Source organism: Mustelus asterias, chromosome 3 (genome assembly GCF_964213995.1).
Source record: "Mustelus asterias chromosome 3, sMusAst1.hap1.1, whole genome shotgun sequence".
Taxonomy (NCBI): Eukaryota; Metazoa; Chordata; class Chondrichthyes; order Carcharhiniformes; family Triakidae; genus Mustelus; species Mustelus asterias.
In genome coordinates this window covers 72838768-72858494 of record NC_135803.1, presented here as the reverse complement: position 1 = coordinate 72858494, position 19727 = coordinate 72838768, and the positions used below count along the sequence as shown (strand labels likewise).

At 43.8% G+C, this 19727-nt stretch overlaps 1 protein-coding gene across 2 annotated transcripts in view; it reads left to right on the top strand.

Moving 5' to 3' along the window:
* Positions 1-17589, top strand: part of LOC144491410 (anoctamin-7-like) — a 138392-nt gene extending 120803 nt beyond the window's left edge. Inside the window, exons 23-24 of one of the 2 annotated variants that reach the window (XM_078209198.1) lie at positions 10650-10769; positions 16504-17589. In XM_078209198.1, the coding sequence (XP_078065324.1) occupies positions 10650-10769; positions 16504-16626 (243 nt within the window). In that variant the 3' untranslated portion in view covers positions 16627-17589. The remainder of the gene's footprint in view (positions 1-10649; positions 10770-16503) is intronic. The other variant, XM_078209199.1, reaches the window with a different exon arrangement.
* Positions 17590-19727: the final 2138 nt, after the last annotated feature.

The following is a 19727-nucleotide window of genomic DNA, read 5'->3' as shown; positions in this document are numbered from 1 at the left end:
AAGCTTCCCACTGTTCACCCTATCTATACCCTTCATAATCTTGTACACCTCTATTAGATCTCCCCTCATTCTCCGTCTTTCCAAGGAGAACAACCCCAGTCTACCCAATCTCTCCTCATAGCTAAGACCTTCCATACCAGGCAACATCCTGGTAAACCTTCTCTGCACTCTCTCTAACGCCTCCACGTCCTTCTGGTAGTGCGGCGACCAGAACTGGACGCAGTACTCCAAATGTGGCCTAACCAGCGTTCTATACAGCTGCATCATCAGACTCCAGCTTTTGTACTCTATACCCCGTCCTATAAAGGCAAGCATACCATATGCCTTCTTCACCACCTTCTCCACCTGTGTTGCCACCTTCAAGGATTTGTGGACTTGCACACCTAGGTCCCTCTGTGTTTCTATACTCCTGATGACTCTGCCATTTATTGTATAACTCCTCCCTACATTATTTCTTCCAAAATGCATCACTTCGCATTTATCCGGATTAAACTCCATCTGCCACCTCTCCGCCCAATTTTCCAGCCTATCTATATCCTGCTGTATTGCCCGACAATGCACTTCGCTATCCGCAAGTCCAGCCATCTTCGTGTCATCCGCAAACTTGCTGATTACACCAGTTACACCTTCTTAGTTCTTGTACCATCAGCTAATGGAAACAGCTTTTGTATCAACAAATGTCATAACATAGAAACATAGTATGCCATTCGGGCCTGCTCCACCATTCATTTCAATCATGGCTGATCATCAAATCCCACCCCTCCCACCCCTCCCCACCCCCCATACCCTTTGATCCCTTTAGCCCCAAGAGCTATGCCTAATTTCTTCTTGAAATCACACAATGCTTTGGCCTCAACTGTTTTCTGTGGCAGTGAATTCCACAGATGCATCACTGGGTGAAGAAATTTCTCCTCATCTCGTACACCTCCATCAAATCTTCCCATAATCTCCTTTGTTCCCAGGAGAACAACCACAACTAAACCTTGTCATTAAAATCCTCCATCCCTGGAACCATTCCGGTAAATCTCCCCCTGCATCTTCTCAAGGACCCTGATATTTTTCCTAAAGTGTGGTGACTGGAATTGGATGCAATACTCTGCTGCCTAATAAGATCATTATAAAGGTTCAGCATAACTTTCCTGCTTTTGTACTCAAGTATCTCTATTTATGAAGCCCAGGATCCCATGTGCCTTGCTAACCACTTTTTCAATATGACCTTCCACCTGCAAAGCTCTGTGCATGAAGATAAGAAACAGGGGCAGAGTAAGACCTTTCTGCCCGTCGAACCTGTTCCACACCTTTCAATACAATCATGGCTGAACTCCAGTTACCCACCGACTCCTCATATCCCTTAATTCCACGAGAGACCAAAAATCTGTCCTATCTCGGACATAAGTATTATCAAATGGCGTAGCAGACTCGGGGGGCTGAATGGCCGCCTTCTGCTTCTAATTAATATGTTTGTAAATTTATTTGTTGAATTCTTTGAGGGGATGTGGATATCGCTGGCAAGGTCAACATTGTTACCCATTCCTAATTGCCCTGGACGGAATGGGGTCATTTCAGAGGGCAGTTAAGAGTCAACTGCATTACTGCAGGTCTGGAGTCACATGTAGGTCAGGCCAGGTAAAGATGGCAGATTTCCTTCTTTATGGGCATTGTTGAACCAGATGTGTTTTTACAACAATCAGTATTTCATTACTGATACTAGCTTTCATTTCCAGATTTTATGAGTTGAATTTAAATTCCACCAGTTACTATGGTGGGATTTGAACCCATGTCCCCAGAGCATTAGCTTGGGTCACTGGACTATTATTCCAGTGACATTACCACTATGCCACCAACATTCCCCATATATTCAACAGTGGAGCATCCACAACACTCTGGGGAAAAGAATTTCAAAGATTCACAACTCTTTGAGTCACAAAACGTTCTCACTTCAGCCCAAAATGATCAGTCCCTTATCTTGAAACTGTTCCCCCTTGTCCTAGATTCCCAGCCAGAAGGGACAACCTCTCAATGTGTATCCTGTCAAACCCCTTCATAATCTTGAATGTTTGAATGTTTCAATGAGAATGTTCACTCATTACTCTAAACTACGGAGAATTGGACCCAATTTACTCCACCTACAATCATAGAACAATCTTCTTATCCCAGGGATCAATTTAGTGAACCTTCGCTGTACCGCCTCCTATGCAAGTATATCGCTTCTTAAATATGGAGACCAAAACTCCACACAGTATTCCAGATGTGGTCTCATCAAAACCCTGTACAATTGTAGCAATACTTCTTTATTCTTGGACTCTCCCCTTGCTAGAAGGGCCAACATGCCATTTGCATTCCTAATTACTTGCTGTACCTGCATCTTTTTGTGTTCCTTGGACGAGTCCACCCCGGTCTCTCAGAACATCAACATTCAGTTTCAGGCCTTTTAAAAATATTTTGCTTTTCTATTCTCATGACCAAAGTGAATAACTTTTGTAGTTTCCCACATTATACTCCATCTGCCCTTTTGTTGCCCTTTCACTTAACCTGTCTATGGGTAGGGTTTTACAGCCGCACTAATACCGAAACCATTACATCCCATCCAAGGTCAACGGTCCTTCCCATTGTCCGCCCTTCGCCCGCTCCAATTCCCATGGTGGGGTGATAAGATTCTGGCCCATATCTCTGTGTTCTCCTCACAGCTTGCATTCCCACTTAGCTTTGTATTGTCAAGAAGCTTAGATACATTAGTCTTCATTTAAGTCAATAATATAGATTGTAAATAGCTGAGTCCTCAGCATTGATCGTTGCAGCATTCCACTCATCAGTCTGCCAACTTGAAAATACCCATTTATCCCTACTCTCAGTTTCCTGCTTACTGAACAATTACCTATCTATCTGTGCTAATATATTGCCCCAACTCTATGAACCCTTATTTTGTGTATTAGCCTTTTGTGTGGCCCCTTATCGAGTATCTTTTAGAAATCCAAGTATACTAAATCCACTGATTCCCCTTTGTCTTTTGTCGACCTTGCGAGTTATATCATTGGTAAATTTGCCAAACAGGATTTCCTTTTTAAAGTTTATTTATTAGTCACAAGTAAGGCTTACATTAGCAATGAAGTTACTGTGAAATTCCTCTAGTCGCTACACTCCAGCGCCTGTTTGGGTCAATGCACCCAACCAGCACGTCTTTCAGACTGTGGGAGGAAACCGGAGCACCCGGAGGAAACCCATGCAGTCACAGGGAGAACGTGCAAACTCCAAGCTTTTGTAAAACCATGCTGACTTGTTCTAATCGTACTATGTTTTTCTCAGTGCATTGTTAAGACTATCTTCATAATAGATTCCAGCACTTTCCCAGTGAATAATGTCAGACTACCTGCCCTCTAGTTCCCTGTTTTATCTCTCCCTCCTTTCTTGAGTAGCAGTGTTCATTTTGCTAACTTCCTATCCGGCACCAGTGTTCCAGTCAGATTGAAACCCACTTTCAATTACTTTCCAAGTAAATCTCCTGTTTTCCTTCAGCTATCTGTGAAATTGGGGACTGGGTTTTGGTCTATGGGTGCAATATCATTGTAGTGAGCAGTCAGTTCAATTTTCTTTACATTTTAGCTGCAGCTAGTTTTACACTGAATAACACTGCCCCCTATTGATATCACACAGTATTGTCAGAGCTATATCAATGGAGTAGGAACATCTCAGCAACCTTTTTCTTTGGATAACATCTTTTGGTGATATGTCTTAGCATAACTGGGACAGTCACACACAAGAAACAGAAGGAGGCCATTCAGCCCTGTGAGTCTACTCCACCATTCAGTTAGGGTGTGGCTGATCTGTGTACAGGTTGTCTGCTTCATGTCCATAGAAATCATGGAAACCCTACAATGTAGAAGGAGGCCATTCAGCCCATAGAGTCTGCACCGACAACAATCCCACCCAGGCCCAATTCCCGCAACCCCACATATTTGCCCTGCTACTCCCTCTAACCTAAGCATTCTGGGACACTAAGGGGCAATTTTGCATGACCAATCCACCTAACCCGCATATCTTTGGACTGTGGGAGGAAACCGGAGCACCCGGAGGAAACCCACGCAGACACGGGGAGAATGTGCAAACTCCGCACAGACAGTGACCCAAGCCGGGAATTGAACTGGGTCCCTGGCGCTGTGAGGCAGCAGAGCTAACCACTGTGCCACCGTGCCAGGTCCATTGACACACAATGACAAAATCTATTAATTTCAGGCTTCAAAGTGTTAGCCAACCTCCCCCAGTATTCTCAGCCTTTTGGGAATGAAAGGGGATTGGATGCGGAGGGAAAGAGGATCAGACTGAGTGAAACATGCCGCCAATTCAGTGTTAATTCTCTTGAACAGAAGTTTAAGATGAATTTAACACATAAACATTTTGTTCGAGTATCAAGTATGCAACTATCTGCTGTTATAACTGACCTAGAACCATAGAAAAGTTATGGTGCAGAAGGAGGCCATTCAGCCCATCGTGGTAGCACCAGCCAAATAGGAGAATAAAGAAACTAGCCGCTCATTTTGATCCCACTTTCAGTACCTGATCAGTAACCTTGCAGGTTTCAGCACTTCAGATGCGGATCCAGGTACCTTTTAAATGAGTTGAGTGTTTCAGCCTCAATCACTAATTCAGGCAGCAAATTCCAGACAGCCACCACCCTCTGAAAAAACATTTCCTCATGTCCCCTCTAATCCTTCTACCACTCACCTTAAATCTGTGCTCCCTGGCAATTGACCCCTCAGCTAGGGAAAACAAGACCTTCCTGTCTACCCTGCCTAGGCCCCTTTATAATTTTGTACACCTTAGGTCACCCCTCAGCCTCCTCTGTTCTAAGGAAAACACAGTAAGAAGTTTAACAACACCAGGTTAAAGTCCAACAGGTTTATTTGGTAGCAAAAGCCACACAAGCTTTCGAGGCTCTGAGCCCCTTCTTCAGGTGAGTGGGAATTCTGTTCACAAACAGAACTTATAAGACACAGACTCAATTTACATGAATAATGGTTGGAATGCGAATACTTACAACTAATCCAGTCTTTAAGAAACAAAACAATGGGAGTGGAGAGAGCATCAAGACAGGCTAAAAAGATGTGTATTGTCTCCAGACAAGACAGCCAGTGAAACTCTGCAGGTCCACGCAACTGTGGGAGTTACAAATAGTGTGACATAAATTCTGATTCTAGGATCGCATGATAAAGACTCAGGAGGAAAAAAGCAGAAATATTTATGTGAAATAGTGTGACATAAACCCAATATCCCGGTTGAGGCCGTCCTTGTGTGTGCGGAACCTGGCTATCAGTTTCTGCTCCGCGACTCTGCGCTGTCGTGTGTCGCGAAGGCCGCCTTGGAGAACGCTTACCCGAATATCAGAGGCCGAATGCCCGTGACCGCTGAAGTGCTCCCCAACAGGAAGAGAACAGTCTTGCCTGGTGATTGTCGAGCGGTGTTCATTCATCCGTTGTCGCAGCGTCTGCATAGTTTCCCCAATGTACCATGCCTCGGGACATCCTTTCTTGCAGCGTATCAGGTAGACAACGTTGGCCGAGTTGCAAGAGTATGTACCGTGTACCTGGTGGATGGTGTTCTCACGTGAGATGATGGCATCTGTGTCGATGATCCGGCACGTCTTGCAGAGGTTGCTGTGGCAGGGTTGTGTGGTGTCTTGGTCACTGTTCTCCTGAAGGCTGGGTAGTTTGCTGCGGACAATGGTCTGTTTGAGGTTGTGCGGTTGTTTGAAGGCAAGAAGTGGGGGTGTGGGGATGGCCTTGGCGAGATGTTCGTCTTCATCAATGACATGTTGAAGGCTCCGGAGGAGATGCCGTAGCTTCTCCGCTCCGGGGAAGTACTGGACAACGAAGGGTACTCTGTCCACTGTGTCCCGTGTTTGTCTTCTGAGGAGGTCGGTGCGGTTTTTCGCTGTGGCGCGTTGGAACTGTTGATCAATGAGTCTAGCGCCATATCCTGTTCTTATGAGGGCATCTTTCAGCGTCTGGAGGTGTCTGTTGCGATCCTCCTCATCCGAGCAGATCCTGTGTATACGGAGGGCTTGTCCGTAGGGGATGGCTTCTTTAACGTGTATTCAGCGTAGGGGATGGCTTCTTTAACGTGTCCGTAGGGGATGGCTTCTTTAACGTGTATTAACAGCGGTCACGGGCATTCGGCCTCTGATATTCGGGTAAGCGTTCTCCAAGGCGGCCTTCGCGACACACGACAGCGCAGAGTCGCGGAGCAGAAACTGATAGCCAGGTTCCGCACACACAAGGACGGCCTCAACCGGGATATTGGGTTTATGTCACACTATTTCACATAAATATTTCTGCTTTTTTCCTCCTGAGTCTTTATCATGCGATCCTAGAATCAGAATTTATGTCACACTATTTGTAACTCCCACAGTTGCGTGGACCTGCAGAGTTTCACTGGCTGTCTTGTCTGGAGACAATACACATCTTTTTAGCCTGTCTTGATGCTCTCTCCACTCCCATTGTTTTGTTTCTTAAAGACTGGATTAGTTGTAAGTATTCGCATTCCAACCATTATTCATGTAAATTGAGTCTGTGTCTTATAAGTTCTGTTTGTGAACAGAATTCCCACTCACCTGAAGAAGGGGCTCAGAGCCTCGAAAGCTTGTGTGGCTTTTGCTACCAAATAAACCTGTTGGACTTTAACCTGGTGTTGTTAAACTTCTTACTGTGTTTACCCCAGTCCAACGCCGGCATCTCCACATCATGACTAAGGAAAACAACCCTAGTGGATCCAATCTCTCCTCATAACGGCAATTTTTAAGCCCTGGCAACATTCCAGTAAATTTCCTCTGCACTCTCTCCAGAGCCTTTGTACAATGTGGTGACCAGAACTATATAGAAAATTCTAATTGCGGCCTAACCAGCATTTTATACAGTTCCAACATTACATCCCTGCTTTTGTATTCAATACCTCGCCCAATAAAGGAAAGCATTCCATAGGCTTTCTTGACCGCTTTGTCCACCTGTCCTGCCACCTTCAGGGGCCTGTGGACATTCACTTCAAAGTCTCTCACTTGCTCAATCCCTCTCCATATCTTCCCGTTTATTGAATATTCCCTTGCTTTGTTTGTCCTCTCCAAATGTATTACCTCACACTTTTCCAGATTGAATATGGTTTGCCGCTTCTCTGCCCGCTCAACCAAACCACTGATATCATTCTGGAATCGACAGCTGTCCTCTTCATTATCAACTACATGGCCAATTTTTGTCATCTGCAAATATTCCATTCATAAAAACAACAAACAACAAGGGCCCTGACACAAAGCCCTGTGGAGCCCACCATGGAAACAATCTTCCATTCACAAAAACATCCATCAACCGTTACCTTTTGTTTCCTGTCACTGAGCCACTGGATCCAACTCGCCACCTTCTCTCGTATCCCATGAGATCTCACTTTTCTGACCAGTCTGCCATGTGGGGCCTTGTCAAATGCCTTACTGAAATCAATGTAGACAACATCCACTGCACTACCCTCATCAATCTTCCTTGTTATTTCCTCAAAAGATTCTACTTAGTAAGATGTGATCTTCCCCTAACAAAACCATGCTATCCCTGATCAATGCGGGCCTTTCTAAGTGACAGTTTATCCTGTCTCTCAGAATTGTTTCCAATAATTTGCCCTTATAGTTGGGGGAGGCGATGGCCCAGTGGTATTATCGCTAGGCTATTAATACAGAAACTCAGTTAATGTTCTGGGGACCTGGGTTTGAATCCCACCAAGGCAGCTGGTGGAATTTATTATTTTTTTAAAATCTGGAATTAAGAATCTACTGATGACCATGAAACCATTGTCGATTTTCAGAAAACCCCATCTGGTTCACGAATGTCCTTTAGGGAAGGAAATCTGTCATCCTTACTTGGTGTGGTCAACATGTGGCGTACAGCAATGTGGTTGACTCTCTCCAGGCAACTAGGCAATAAATGCTGCCCAGCCAGCACCACCCATGTCTTATGAATGAATAAAGTTTTCTGACCTATCCCTCACACCCTTTTTAAATAATGGTACAATGTTTGCAGACCTCCAATACTCTGGGATTTTACGTGTATATAGTGAGGATTGGAAAATGATCCTCAGCGCATCCACGATTTCCTTCCTGGCTTCTCTCAATGGCTTGGGATACAATCCATCTGGCCCTGGTTACTTATCCACCTTCAAAGATGCCAGTCCCTCCAATACCTCTAATTCTATTAAGTTTTTATGTGTACATAATATTGAGAGATTAAATTCAACCTTTCAATAACATCTTACCCTTAAACTGTTAGGCTGATGGACCTTAATGTGGGGAAGTGTGAGGTCATGGTACTTTGGTAGGAGGAATCAAAATGAAGATTATTATCTAAATGGAGAGCATCTGCAGGTGAATGAAATACAGAGGGACTTGGGTCTTTAGTGCATGAATCACCAAAAGCTAACAAGCAGGTCCAACAAGTAGCTAAGAAGCCAAACAGCATTTTGGCCTTTATTGCAAAGGGGCTGGAGTTTAACAATAGGGAGGTTTTGCTGCAATTGTACAGTGTGTTGGTGAGGCCTCACCTGGAATATACATACAGTTTTGGTCCCCTTTCCTTAAAAAAGGATATAGTAACATTGGAGTCAGTTCAAAGGAAATTTAACAGGCTAATTCCTGGGATGAGAGGGTGTCCAGTCATGAGAAACTAAATAGTCTGGGTCTGTATTCGTTGGAGTTTCAAAGAATGAGGGGTGACCTTATTCAAATATGTAAGATCCTGAAACAGGGTAGATGGTGAGATGTGGTCAGTAGTGGGAGAGTCTCGGACAAGGGGACACAGCTACAAGATAAAGGGCCAGTCATTTAAAACTGAGGTGCGTTATAATTTCTTCTCTGAGGGTGGTGAATCTCTGGAATTCTCTACCCAAAGGCCTAAACAGGGAGGAGGAAAAGGAGCAGGTGTTGCACCTTCTACGATTGTATGGGAAGGTGCCGTGGGCATAGGATAAAGTGTTGGGTGTGATGGAGGAGTGGACGAGGGCGTCCCAGAGGGAATAGTCCCTGCGGAATGCTGACAGGGAGTAAGGGGAAGATGTGTTGAGTAGTGGCATCATGCTGGAGCTGTTGGAAATGGCGGAGGATGATCCTTTGATTGCGGAGGCTGGTGGGGTGAAAAGTGAGGACAAGGGGGACCCTATCCTGGTTCTGGGATGGAGGGGAGGGGGTGAGAGCAGTGGCCCGGGAAATGGGTCGGACGCAGTTGAGAGGCCTGTCAACCACAGTGGGTGCAGTAAGAAGGAAGGCCTATCGGCAGCACTATTTTGGAAAGTGGCATCATCAAAACAGATACAGAGGGCGAAGCAACTGAGAGAATGGAATGGAGTCCTTACAGGATGTGGGGGGTGAAGAGCTGTAATCAAGAACCTCCCCCTTCAGGGCAACTGCCACATTCCTCAGGGAATCAGATACATATTCAAGGGATCTGCATTCACTCCCTTTGTATAGAATATCCTGACTATACCTCCACCCATTCACACATTCTGATCACTTAATGGACACTTTTAGCACCTTTCTCAGCCTTCTTCATCATCATTTACTTTTCCTTTGTCCAATTACAGCCTCTTCCTCCTTTCCCCCCCAACTCCAACCTTCATAGTATAAATCTTGTCTGATTTTCTTTGGTCTTAGCTCAGATGAAGGGTCACCCAGACTCGAAACGTTGGCTCTATTCTTTTTTTTTTGAGAACAGAGACCACTCCATCTGACGAAGGAGCATTGCTCCGAAAGCTTATAGTATTTGCTACCAAATAAACCTGTTGGACTTTAACCTGGTGTTGTGAGACTTCTTACTCTATTCTCTCTCCACAGACCCTGTCAGACCTGCTGAGATTTTCCAGCATTTTCTGTTTTTGTTTCAGATTTCAGCATCTGCAGTATTTTGCTTTTAGATCCTCAGAGGGCTTGACAGGGTAGATGGTGAGATATTTTCACTAGTGGGAGAGTCTTGAACAAGGGGCCACAGCTACAAGATAAAGGGCTGGCCATTTAAAACTGGGGTACATAGAAATTTCTTCTAGCAGAGGATGGTGAATCTCTGAAATTCTCTGCTCCAAAGGGTATTGGAGGCTGGATCATTAGAAGTACTTAAAGTTTATTTATTAGTCACAAGTAGTATTCACACTGCAATGAAGTTACTGTGAAAATCCCCTAGTTGCCACACTCCGGCACCTGTTCGGGTACACTGAGAGAGAATTTAGCACGGCCAATTCACCTAAGCTGCACATCTTTGGACTGTGGGAGGAAACCCAGGCAGACACAGGGAGAACATACAAACTCCACAGAGACAGTGACCCAAACCGGGAATCGCACCTGGGTCTCTGGCATTGTGAGGCAGCCATTGTGCTAACCATTGTGCCACAGTGCTGCAAGTGGAGCTGGATAAATATTTAATAGATCAAAAAATAGAGGACAAAGGGGAAATGGCACAGTAAAGGAGTTGAGGCCGGCATAGATCAGCCATGATCGTACTGAATGGTGGGGCAAGCTTGAAGGGCCTTGTGACCTACTCCTCCTCCTTTTTCCTGTGTTATTGTGTGTTCTTTGGCGTGTGATCATTTAGAAACACTGCTCACCATTTTAACTCCCTCATCTCCTGTCTGTTCAACAGCACGTGGTGTTCTTTATAGCCCGAATGATTGACTTGCTGGTACCCGACATACCTGAAGCTGTAGAAATTAAGGTGAAGAGAGTGCGCTACATGGCAAGGCAGGCTCTGGCCGAGAACCAGGTAATACTACTAAGAAATTGATGTGATTTACAGGAGATTATTCTGTTGGTTTGTTCAGGAATATCATTGCCCTCAGCATCAGTAACTACATTTGATTTGATTTTTAAATTTTATTTATTTATATAGATGAACACATCATCTAACCCTGGAATCAGACATATATTCATTGGATCCACATTCACACCCTTTGTACAGAATATCCTGACTATACCTCCACCGTACACCTCCATTATATTTTCACAGTAACTTCATTGCAGTGTTAATGTAAGCTTACTTTTGACACTAATAAATAAACTTAAAAATTCCAGTTGATGAAAAACTCATGAATCAAATGACCCTACTCTCTATAACCTCTTTGACCCAATGGATTCCTAGTTAATGGCCTAGTTAATGCCAGTAGAGAAAGTTGGAGAGTAGCCAATGAATGCCAGACTTCAATTCTGTCGCATCGTAATGGACCATTGGGTGGATTGCCAATTTTAAATTCCACTCAGAGTAAAATTCCACCTGATCCCATGGATTAAAACGACCTCTAATGATTCTGCACAATGAGAATCGATAGGGGTCCATTAGGATACTACAGAATTAAATAGACCGCCATTCACTCACTGTTCACATTTCCAATTTACCTTCGACATTCTTTCGAGTCCAGAAACATCAAACTTTCCCATAGCATGTAGTCCACCTGATTGGGCAGTTCTGGTTTATTGGTCAATATTCAGCTTGATCATGGGAGTTGTTAAAATGGAATCTCGCATTAAGGGAATCCGACATCCCACTCACACACTGTCCTCCATCTTCTGTAAATTGGACTGCTGAACCCTCTTATGAGACATTATAGCAGACTTTACAGAGATATGAACTGGCAGAATAATGTTTACATTTGAATTTGAAGCTGTTTTGCACCAACCCTCATAACTAAAAAATAACTAAGCATGCCGCACTTGTAAATACTCTTTAGGAGTGAATAATTTCTCTAAAACCCGTAAACTTAAGATGGGAGTGGGTGTGGGGCTGCCTCACACTCCGTACTAGTCTCTCTCATCAGATCTGGACAGATCATCTTTTTTCCTTCTTTTCTGGATAGGGTTAGCACAAAACTTGACCCTGACCCTTGTGCAAAGTAATTGAACAGTTAAGCTATTTTTAAAAAAATAGCTGCAACCGTCTTAGTTGCCAACTCTGGTTGGATGTATTCCTGGAGGTTTCATCGCATGATCTGGCCTTTCCAGTTGAAACAGGCTTTCCTCCCCCAGTAAAAAAAGGTGTTCAGAGAAATAGAAAAAATTGAAAAATCAATAACTGATATTTTTTGCCTGGGTTTCTCACATTAGTGTCCTGGAGATTAATCTTAAATTCCTGCAGATGGATTTAGCAACCCTTTCTTAGCAATGGTTCCTAACTTTCACTGAACCTGAATGAAGTTCGCCGTTCCAACTCATGTGTGAATGTCCAAAACGAATATCCATTTATTTATTTATTTAGCGAATACATAGGCCCTGAGCCAAGCAGTTTCTTTCAGTCCTGTTGAGGGTGGTCCACTCTTTCCTTGGAAAGTTGAAACCAGGCAGCTATTGGGTTGGGTTTGAGACCAGGTACTTGTTTGTCATGTCTAACGATTCCCATTCATTTGTCCGGGTGTAATTTGCGTTGAAGTCATGTGTGGGAATGTTGTTACAGATCTTCTTGATGGAAGGGAATGGGGGGGGGGGGGGGTGGAGTTTGTGTGTGTGCTTGCATGCATATGCGCTAGTGTGTTGCGTGGTGTACCACAGTATTCTGCGACTTGAGTATTAGAGTGCAAGTGCTGAGCTGTGGAAGGTGGTAGCAGCAGAATGAACCTCCATTGTTCTAAACCAACATAGTTAATGAAAAGCACTGTTTCTAGAAGTGGGCTGGACTGGACCTAATCCTGAAATAAAAGCAAAAATCTGTAGGTGCTGAAAATCTGAACTAAAAACACAAAATGCTGGACTGACTCAGCAGATCTGGCAGTCTCTCTGGAGAGAATCACAGAATTGTTATGGTGTAGAAGATGGCCATTCAGCCCGCCGTGTCTGCACTGGTTCTCCAAATGACCATTATGACTTAGTGCCTTTCCCCTGTAACTTTGCACATTGTATGATGATTCTTCGGAGCCAGAACAGAAACAGACTCGAAACATTAACTCTGTTTCTCTCTCTACAGATGCTGCCAGACCTGCTGAGTCTTTCCAGCATTTATTTTCGATCTAATCTTTGGTGCGCCAAGTTCTTCTTGACATTCCCAAAAACTTACAATTAAATTAAATATAAACCATGAGAAATCCATGTATCATCCCAATATAAATAGATTTGAAATCCCTCCGAGGCTGTATAAATTGAATCTTGACACGCTGCATAAAATTCCGAGCGGAAGAGAAGGCAAGATATAGAAGTGAGGCCCCTTGGACCTGCTCACCATTAATAAGGTCATGGCTGATCTTTCACACCCTACCACGACATCCCTTGATTTCCTTCAAGCCCAAAAGTCTATTGATCTTAATCTTGAATCTACTCAATGACTGAGCAGCTGCAGCTCTCTGTAGGTGGAGAATTCCAAAGATTCACAATGCTCCAAGTGAAGAGATTTCTCCTCATCTCAGTCCCAAATGACCAACCCCTTATTCTGAAACCATGATCTCTAATTTTAAACTCTCGGGGAAAACAGCCTCTCAATGCTATATTAAACAGCCTCTCAGCACCTATACCATCAAGCCCCCAAATACATTTTATACATTTCAATGAGATCACCTTTCATTCGCCTAAAGTCCAGAGAATATAAACCCATTCCACTTGATCGCTCCACATCAAACCGACCTCTTATCCCAGCAATCTTGTGAACCTATGTTAAATCCCCTCTGAGGCAAGTATATCCTTCTTTAGATATGGAGACCAAAACTGTACATAATAATGTGTGTGATCTCACCAAAATCCTATGCAATTGCAGCCAGACTTCATTACCCTTGTACTGCAACTCCTTTACAATAAAAGGATAACATTCTATTTACCTTCCTCATTGCTTTCCATGCCTGAATGTTGACCTTCTGCAATTTGTGTACAGGGGCACATAAATCCCTCTGAACCCAACATTTACCAGTTAATCACCTTTTAAAAAATATCCTACTTTTCTCTTCCTACCAAAGTGGATAATGTAACATTTCTCAAAATTATAATCTCGTATTTTCTTGCCCACTCCTTTAACCCTATTTGCCTTGGCAGCTATCCTCCTCATAACTTGCTTCCCCAACTAGTTTTGTATTATCAACAACCTTGGATACATTATACTTGATCCCTCATCTAAATCATCAATATTAATTGGAATTAACTGTGCTTCCAGCATTGATCCCTGAGGCACCCCACTAGGTACAGCATGCCACCCTGAAAGTGATCCATTTATTCTGACTCTCTATGTCTGTCTATTAACCAATCTTCAATCCATGTTAATATATTACCTCCAATTCCATGAGCCCTTTTCCGGTCTAACATACTCTTGTGTGTCACCTTCTTAAATGCCATCTGAAAATTCAAATACACTATATCCACTCCTTCCCTTATATCTACGCTACTCAATACACAATTAACAAAAACTGTAAAAAATATTGCAAACACTTTTTCCTTTTCCTAGAAATCTTGTTGGCTCTGCTTAATCACGTCGTTTCCGGCATTTTCCCCAATACTGATGACAGGCTTAACAGGTTTATGATTCCCTCCATCAATGCATCTAAGCAGAGCTGGTAATCTGAGCATAGTAAGAAGTCTCACAACACCAGGTTAAAGTCCAACAGGTTTATTTGGTAGCTGCCCCTTCATCAGGTGAGTGGGAGTTCTGTTCACAAACAGGGCATATAAAGACACAAACTCAATTCACAAAATAATGGTTGGAATGCGAGTCTTTACAGGTAATCAAGTCTTAAAGGTACAGACAAAGTGAGTGGAGAGAGGGTTAAGCACAGGTATTGTCTCCAGCCAGGACAGTTAGTGAGATTTTGCAAGCCCAGGCAAGTCATGGGGGTTACAGATAGTGTGACATGAACCCAAGATCCCAGTCGAGGCCGTCTTCATGTGTGCGGAACTTGGCTATCAGTCTCTGCTCAGCGACTCAGCAACTATATGATGACATCAACAAGTTCCATCCCACCATCAGACTCACCATGGACTACTCTCCAGAATCGGTTGCATTCTTGGACACACGCATCTCCATCAAGGACGGTCACCTCAGCACCTCACTGTACCACAAGCCCACGGATAACCTCACGATGCTCCATTTCTCCAGCTTCCACCCTAAACACGTTAAAGAAGCCATCCCCTATGGACAAGCCCTCCGTATACACAGGATCTGCTCAGATGAGGAGGATCGCAACAGACACCTCCAGATGCTGAAAGATGCCCTCATAAGAACAGGATATGGCGCTCGACTCATCGATTGACAGTTTCACCCGCCACAGCGAAAAACCACACCAACCTCTCAGAAGACAAACATGGCACACGGCAGACAGAGTATCCTTCATCGTCCAATACCTCCCCGGAGCGGAGAAGCTACGACATCTTCTCTGGAGCCTTCAACATGTCATTGATAAAGACGAACATCTCGCCAAGGCCATCCCCACACCCCCACTTCTTGCCTTCAAACAACCGCACAACCTCAAACAGACCATTGTCCGCAGTTAACTACCCAGCCTTCAGGAGAACAGTGACCACGACACCACACAACCCTGCCACAGCAACCTCTGCAAGACGTGCCGGATCATCGACATGGATGCCATCATCTCACGTGAGAACACCATCCACCAGGTACACAGTACATACACTTGCAACTCGGCCAACATTGTCTACCTGATACGCTGCAGGAAAGGATGTCCCGAGGCATGGTACATTGGGGAGACCATGCAGATGCTATGACAACGGATGAATGAACACCGCTCAACAATCGCCAGGCAAGAGTGTTCTCTTCCTGTTGGGGAACACTTCAGCGGTCACGGGCATTCGGCCTCTGATCTTCGGGTAAGCATTCTCCAAGGCAGCCTTCACGACACACGACAACGCAGAGTCGCTGAGCAGAGACTGATAGCCAAGTTCCACACACGAGGACGGCCTCAACCGGGATCTTGGGTTCATGTCACACTATCTGTAACCCCCATGACTTGCCTGGGTTTGCAAAATCTCACTAACTGTCCTGGCTGGGGACAATACACATCCCTTTAACCTGTGCTTAACCCTCTCTCCACTCACATTAAGACTTGATTACCTGTAAAGACTCGCATTCCAACCATTATTTTGTAAATTGAGTTTGTGTCTTTATATGCCCTGTTTGTGAACAGAACTCCCACTCACCTGATGAAGGGGCAGCGCTCCAAAAGCTAGTGGCTTTTGCTACCAAATAAACCTGTTGGACTTTAACCTGGTGTTGTGAGACTTCTTACTATGTTTACCCAAGTCCAACGCCGGCATCTCCACATCAATCTGAGCTTAGCATTGGCTACAATTGGAGTTCAGGAACAAGAGAAAGGAGCAATCCATCCAGGAGAATCCATAGGATTTGTGAGCATCTTTGAATTCATACAGTATCGACAAAGATAGCACACAGAGAATATGCATAACACATACGCTGCAACCACACCCCCTCACCCCCGCCCCCTCCCCCACACACACTGTAGACACAAGTACCTCTGCCTGTAGGAAACTCTGACTGTTTCTTTTCCAATGTTGCTTTTCAGGTTCTTCTGGAACAAGCTGAAAGCTCAAATGGATTTCCCAGTCCAACGCTGTCAGAAACTAGAACTGCTATAGATCAGCAAAATCTGCCTCCCATTCCAGAAGATACACCACTTGAACCCTGACATCTCCTGCTCATGTTCATCGCTCACCAGCCTACAGTTGTACAACAATATTACAAATCAGATCTGAGTCTAGCTAGAAATATTTATTCACTTCACACTAAAGAGACACAATGGGTGAAATTTTCCAGCTCTGCCTGCTGACAGGATCTTCCAGTCCCACCGAAGTCTATCCGCTCTGCGGGTGATGGGATGAGCGAGCCAGTGCCGTAGACTTTGGTGGGACCGCAAGTTCCCCCCAATGGCGAGCTGCCTCTGCTGTGGGAAAAGCCACCCCGGGGGCGTGGCTGAGCAACTCCAGCCAAAAATTTGAAGGGGAAAATGTTAAACCCTCCCAAACCCCCACACGTGGTTAGTTGGGGGGAGGCTGGAGAAATGAGTGTCAAATCGTCTATCCAAAACCTGGCCTCTATCTGCCTGCTACATTGTTTTAAACACAGGTCTGTTCAGTGGGTCTGTAATTACAATATTTGCATGAGGCTCCTTTCCAGATATTTTGGCAGTGATTTGATTTTAACACCTTGTGTTAAGGTTTCCCAGAAAACCTGACAACTAAAGGGAGACAGGTGCAGGCCATTTATGTGCTTTTTCTAGTGCTACTTATGGGTCAAAAGGAGTGGCAGTGCTCATCTGTCAGCTCAAGCACAAAGCTTCTGCTGTGATCCCACCTGGTCCCCTTCCCCCTTTTTGCCAGTCCAATTCCCCTATCAACCCCACGATTTTCAGGATGGCAGTGTGTTGCTGAATTTCTCCAAGCTCCCTCTCTTGTCTTTTACCACTGACATTCCCGTCCAGCTTTTCAAGCGATCCAACTGTCCGGAAGGAAACAATGCAAATATGATAGAGGTTCTACCAATCTTAATTTTTCCAGGATTTCAGGGCTATTCTCACTCACATATGCTCCTCTACTGCTTCCCTGGGAGTAGTCTATTTAAATAAAACAGGGTCTGTTGGTGACCAATGGGTACATCGTAGCTGTTGTGTCTCTTTGATCTTCCCTTCTCTCTCGAAGAAGCGAATACTTGCTGGAATACAATTCAAGCTGTCTCACCCCAGTGGCTACGCATCATGAGTGAGCCCAACTATTCAACTGCAGATGGCACACATGCAAGCACAATCCTATCCTTGTAGTTCCTACATGATTCTCCCAGTGATCGGACTAACTCTTGATGCTGATCAGGAATGTTCGGCTGATTGTTATCTTTCGAGCTCAAGCATGTTTCAATCTCTACCCATCCATCTTGACTGAGATCAAAATGGAGCTTGAGCCTAGGATCTTCCAGGTTATGTGCTGTAATGATATATTATGCCAATGATAGAGGTTACTTTACCTCAGTGGATACCAATGGAGTGATGCTGCAAAGTCACTGGGCTATAGTGCCTGGTTAATGGACAAAGTCACAAAGGCTTGAGGTCACAATAAAGGCACGGTTTATTCACACACTTGACAGAAAAGAATCTAATTCAACATTTGGGTCATTTATCAGCTAAACACCAGATCAGGTTAATAAACAAGTTACCCTAATCATGCTCCAGTGTAACTGATAATGTGAAGTGTTAAGACTTTGTGATAAAATGGAAAAATAAGAAATCCAATAAATGGGAACGTGTTCTGGTGGTTATAGGTTTAAGGGAGAAAATAACTATTATTGCTAAGATGGAAAATAAACATATTGTCTGAGCTGATAGAATTAGGCCTTTGATATACTGGTGAGCAAAGTACCACTAGGAAAATATGCTTACCTAAGACAAGTTTGGTAATAATGGAAGATAGGTGGATTTCACATGAACTCATCTTTTAGAATGTAAATATATAATAAAAGTAATTGTGGATAATATTTGAGAAGGTTATTCAGATAAGGGAAGACAGTATATCAGAGGCAAATTCATCCTACGGAGAGAGATGCTTTGAGATTCCAGCCCACACAGCAGGATGCTGTATTCACTCCCAACCACATGATGTCTGGAGAAAGCCTGTTTTGAGAAACCAGTGGTCTCTGTTCCAACTCAGAAGCAACCCAGAAAGATATAGGTGCCTAGTGTGGTGACTACTGCTGGATTTTGTTTATATTTTTTAAAGCCTGTGGCATGTTGTTTGGGGAGGTTGAACTGAGGTTAGGAAAAGAGAGAGAAATTGTGGACTGTAATTAATGTAGTTAACTGTATTGTTATTAAACAATAAAACAAAGTAAATTAAACATTTATTTTGTTTAAAGTCATCCCAAAAGCACGTGGGACATCCTTCACAGATCCTCTCATCCTTTCTCACATTATAACAAATTGCAGAAATACAGTTGAGCAGCAGGCATTCTGAAGTTCTGTTCTGGGTTTTGGAATATCCTAGCACTTAACATCAACTATGCTCTTAAACGCAGGGGCTCTTTGCAGGATATTAAAAGCATTATCCTGGTTTGTATTGGAATTCATGATTTGAAACATAAGAGTGAGGAGTGCATTGAACCAGGTGGAGTATTAGAGTGGCTGACTGCAAAATGGCTTTGGCAATTGTTCAGACTGTTTGGGAGAAGATGATATAACCGTGAAGGGTTTGAAAAATGTGGCTTAAGCAAAATTAGTGAAACTGGCAGTCAAATTGAAGTCAAAATTACCTGTAGATGTGAAGAAAGCTGACATAATTGAAGTATAGTTAACCATTAGGAATTGCAAGGGATACCAGAGAGGGGGGATTCAAGTTCTCCAAAACGTGAGACAACTGAACTGAATCAAACTGCAAATGAGAAAATATGAAATGGAAAAGAGCGAGAATGCTTCAAAGAAATAGATTTGTGAAATGGAAAGGAAGTGAAAGAGGAAAAGGAAAAGGAAAAAGTGAAAGTGTTTCAAATAGAACAAGCAGAAAGGGAGAAAAGGAAGGAAGTGGAAACGGATAACTAACGGATAACGGAAGAGAGGAGAGAGACAGAATTCTGGCTTAAATTGCTGGCAGTTAAAAAAGAGACACTAGAGGAAAGGCTTACTTCCAGATCAGAGCCTGGTGCAACAATGTTTAAATTCATAGACTCTTCCAAAATTTGATGAAACAGATGCAGAAGGATTTTTCAATTTGGGGGGCAATTCACAGCAATCCTGGGAGATTTCAGAAG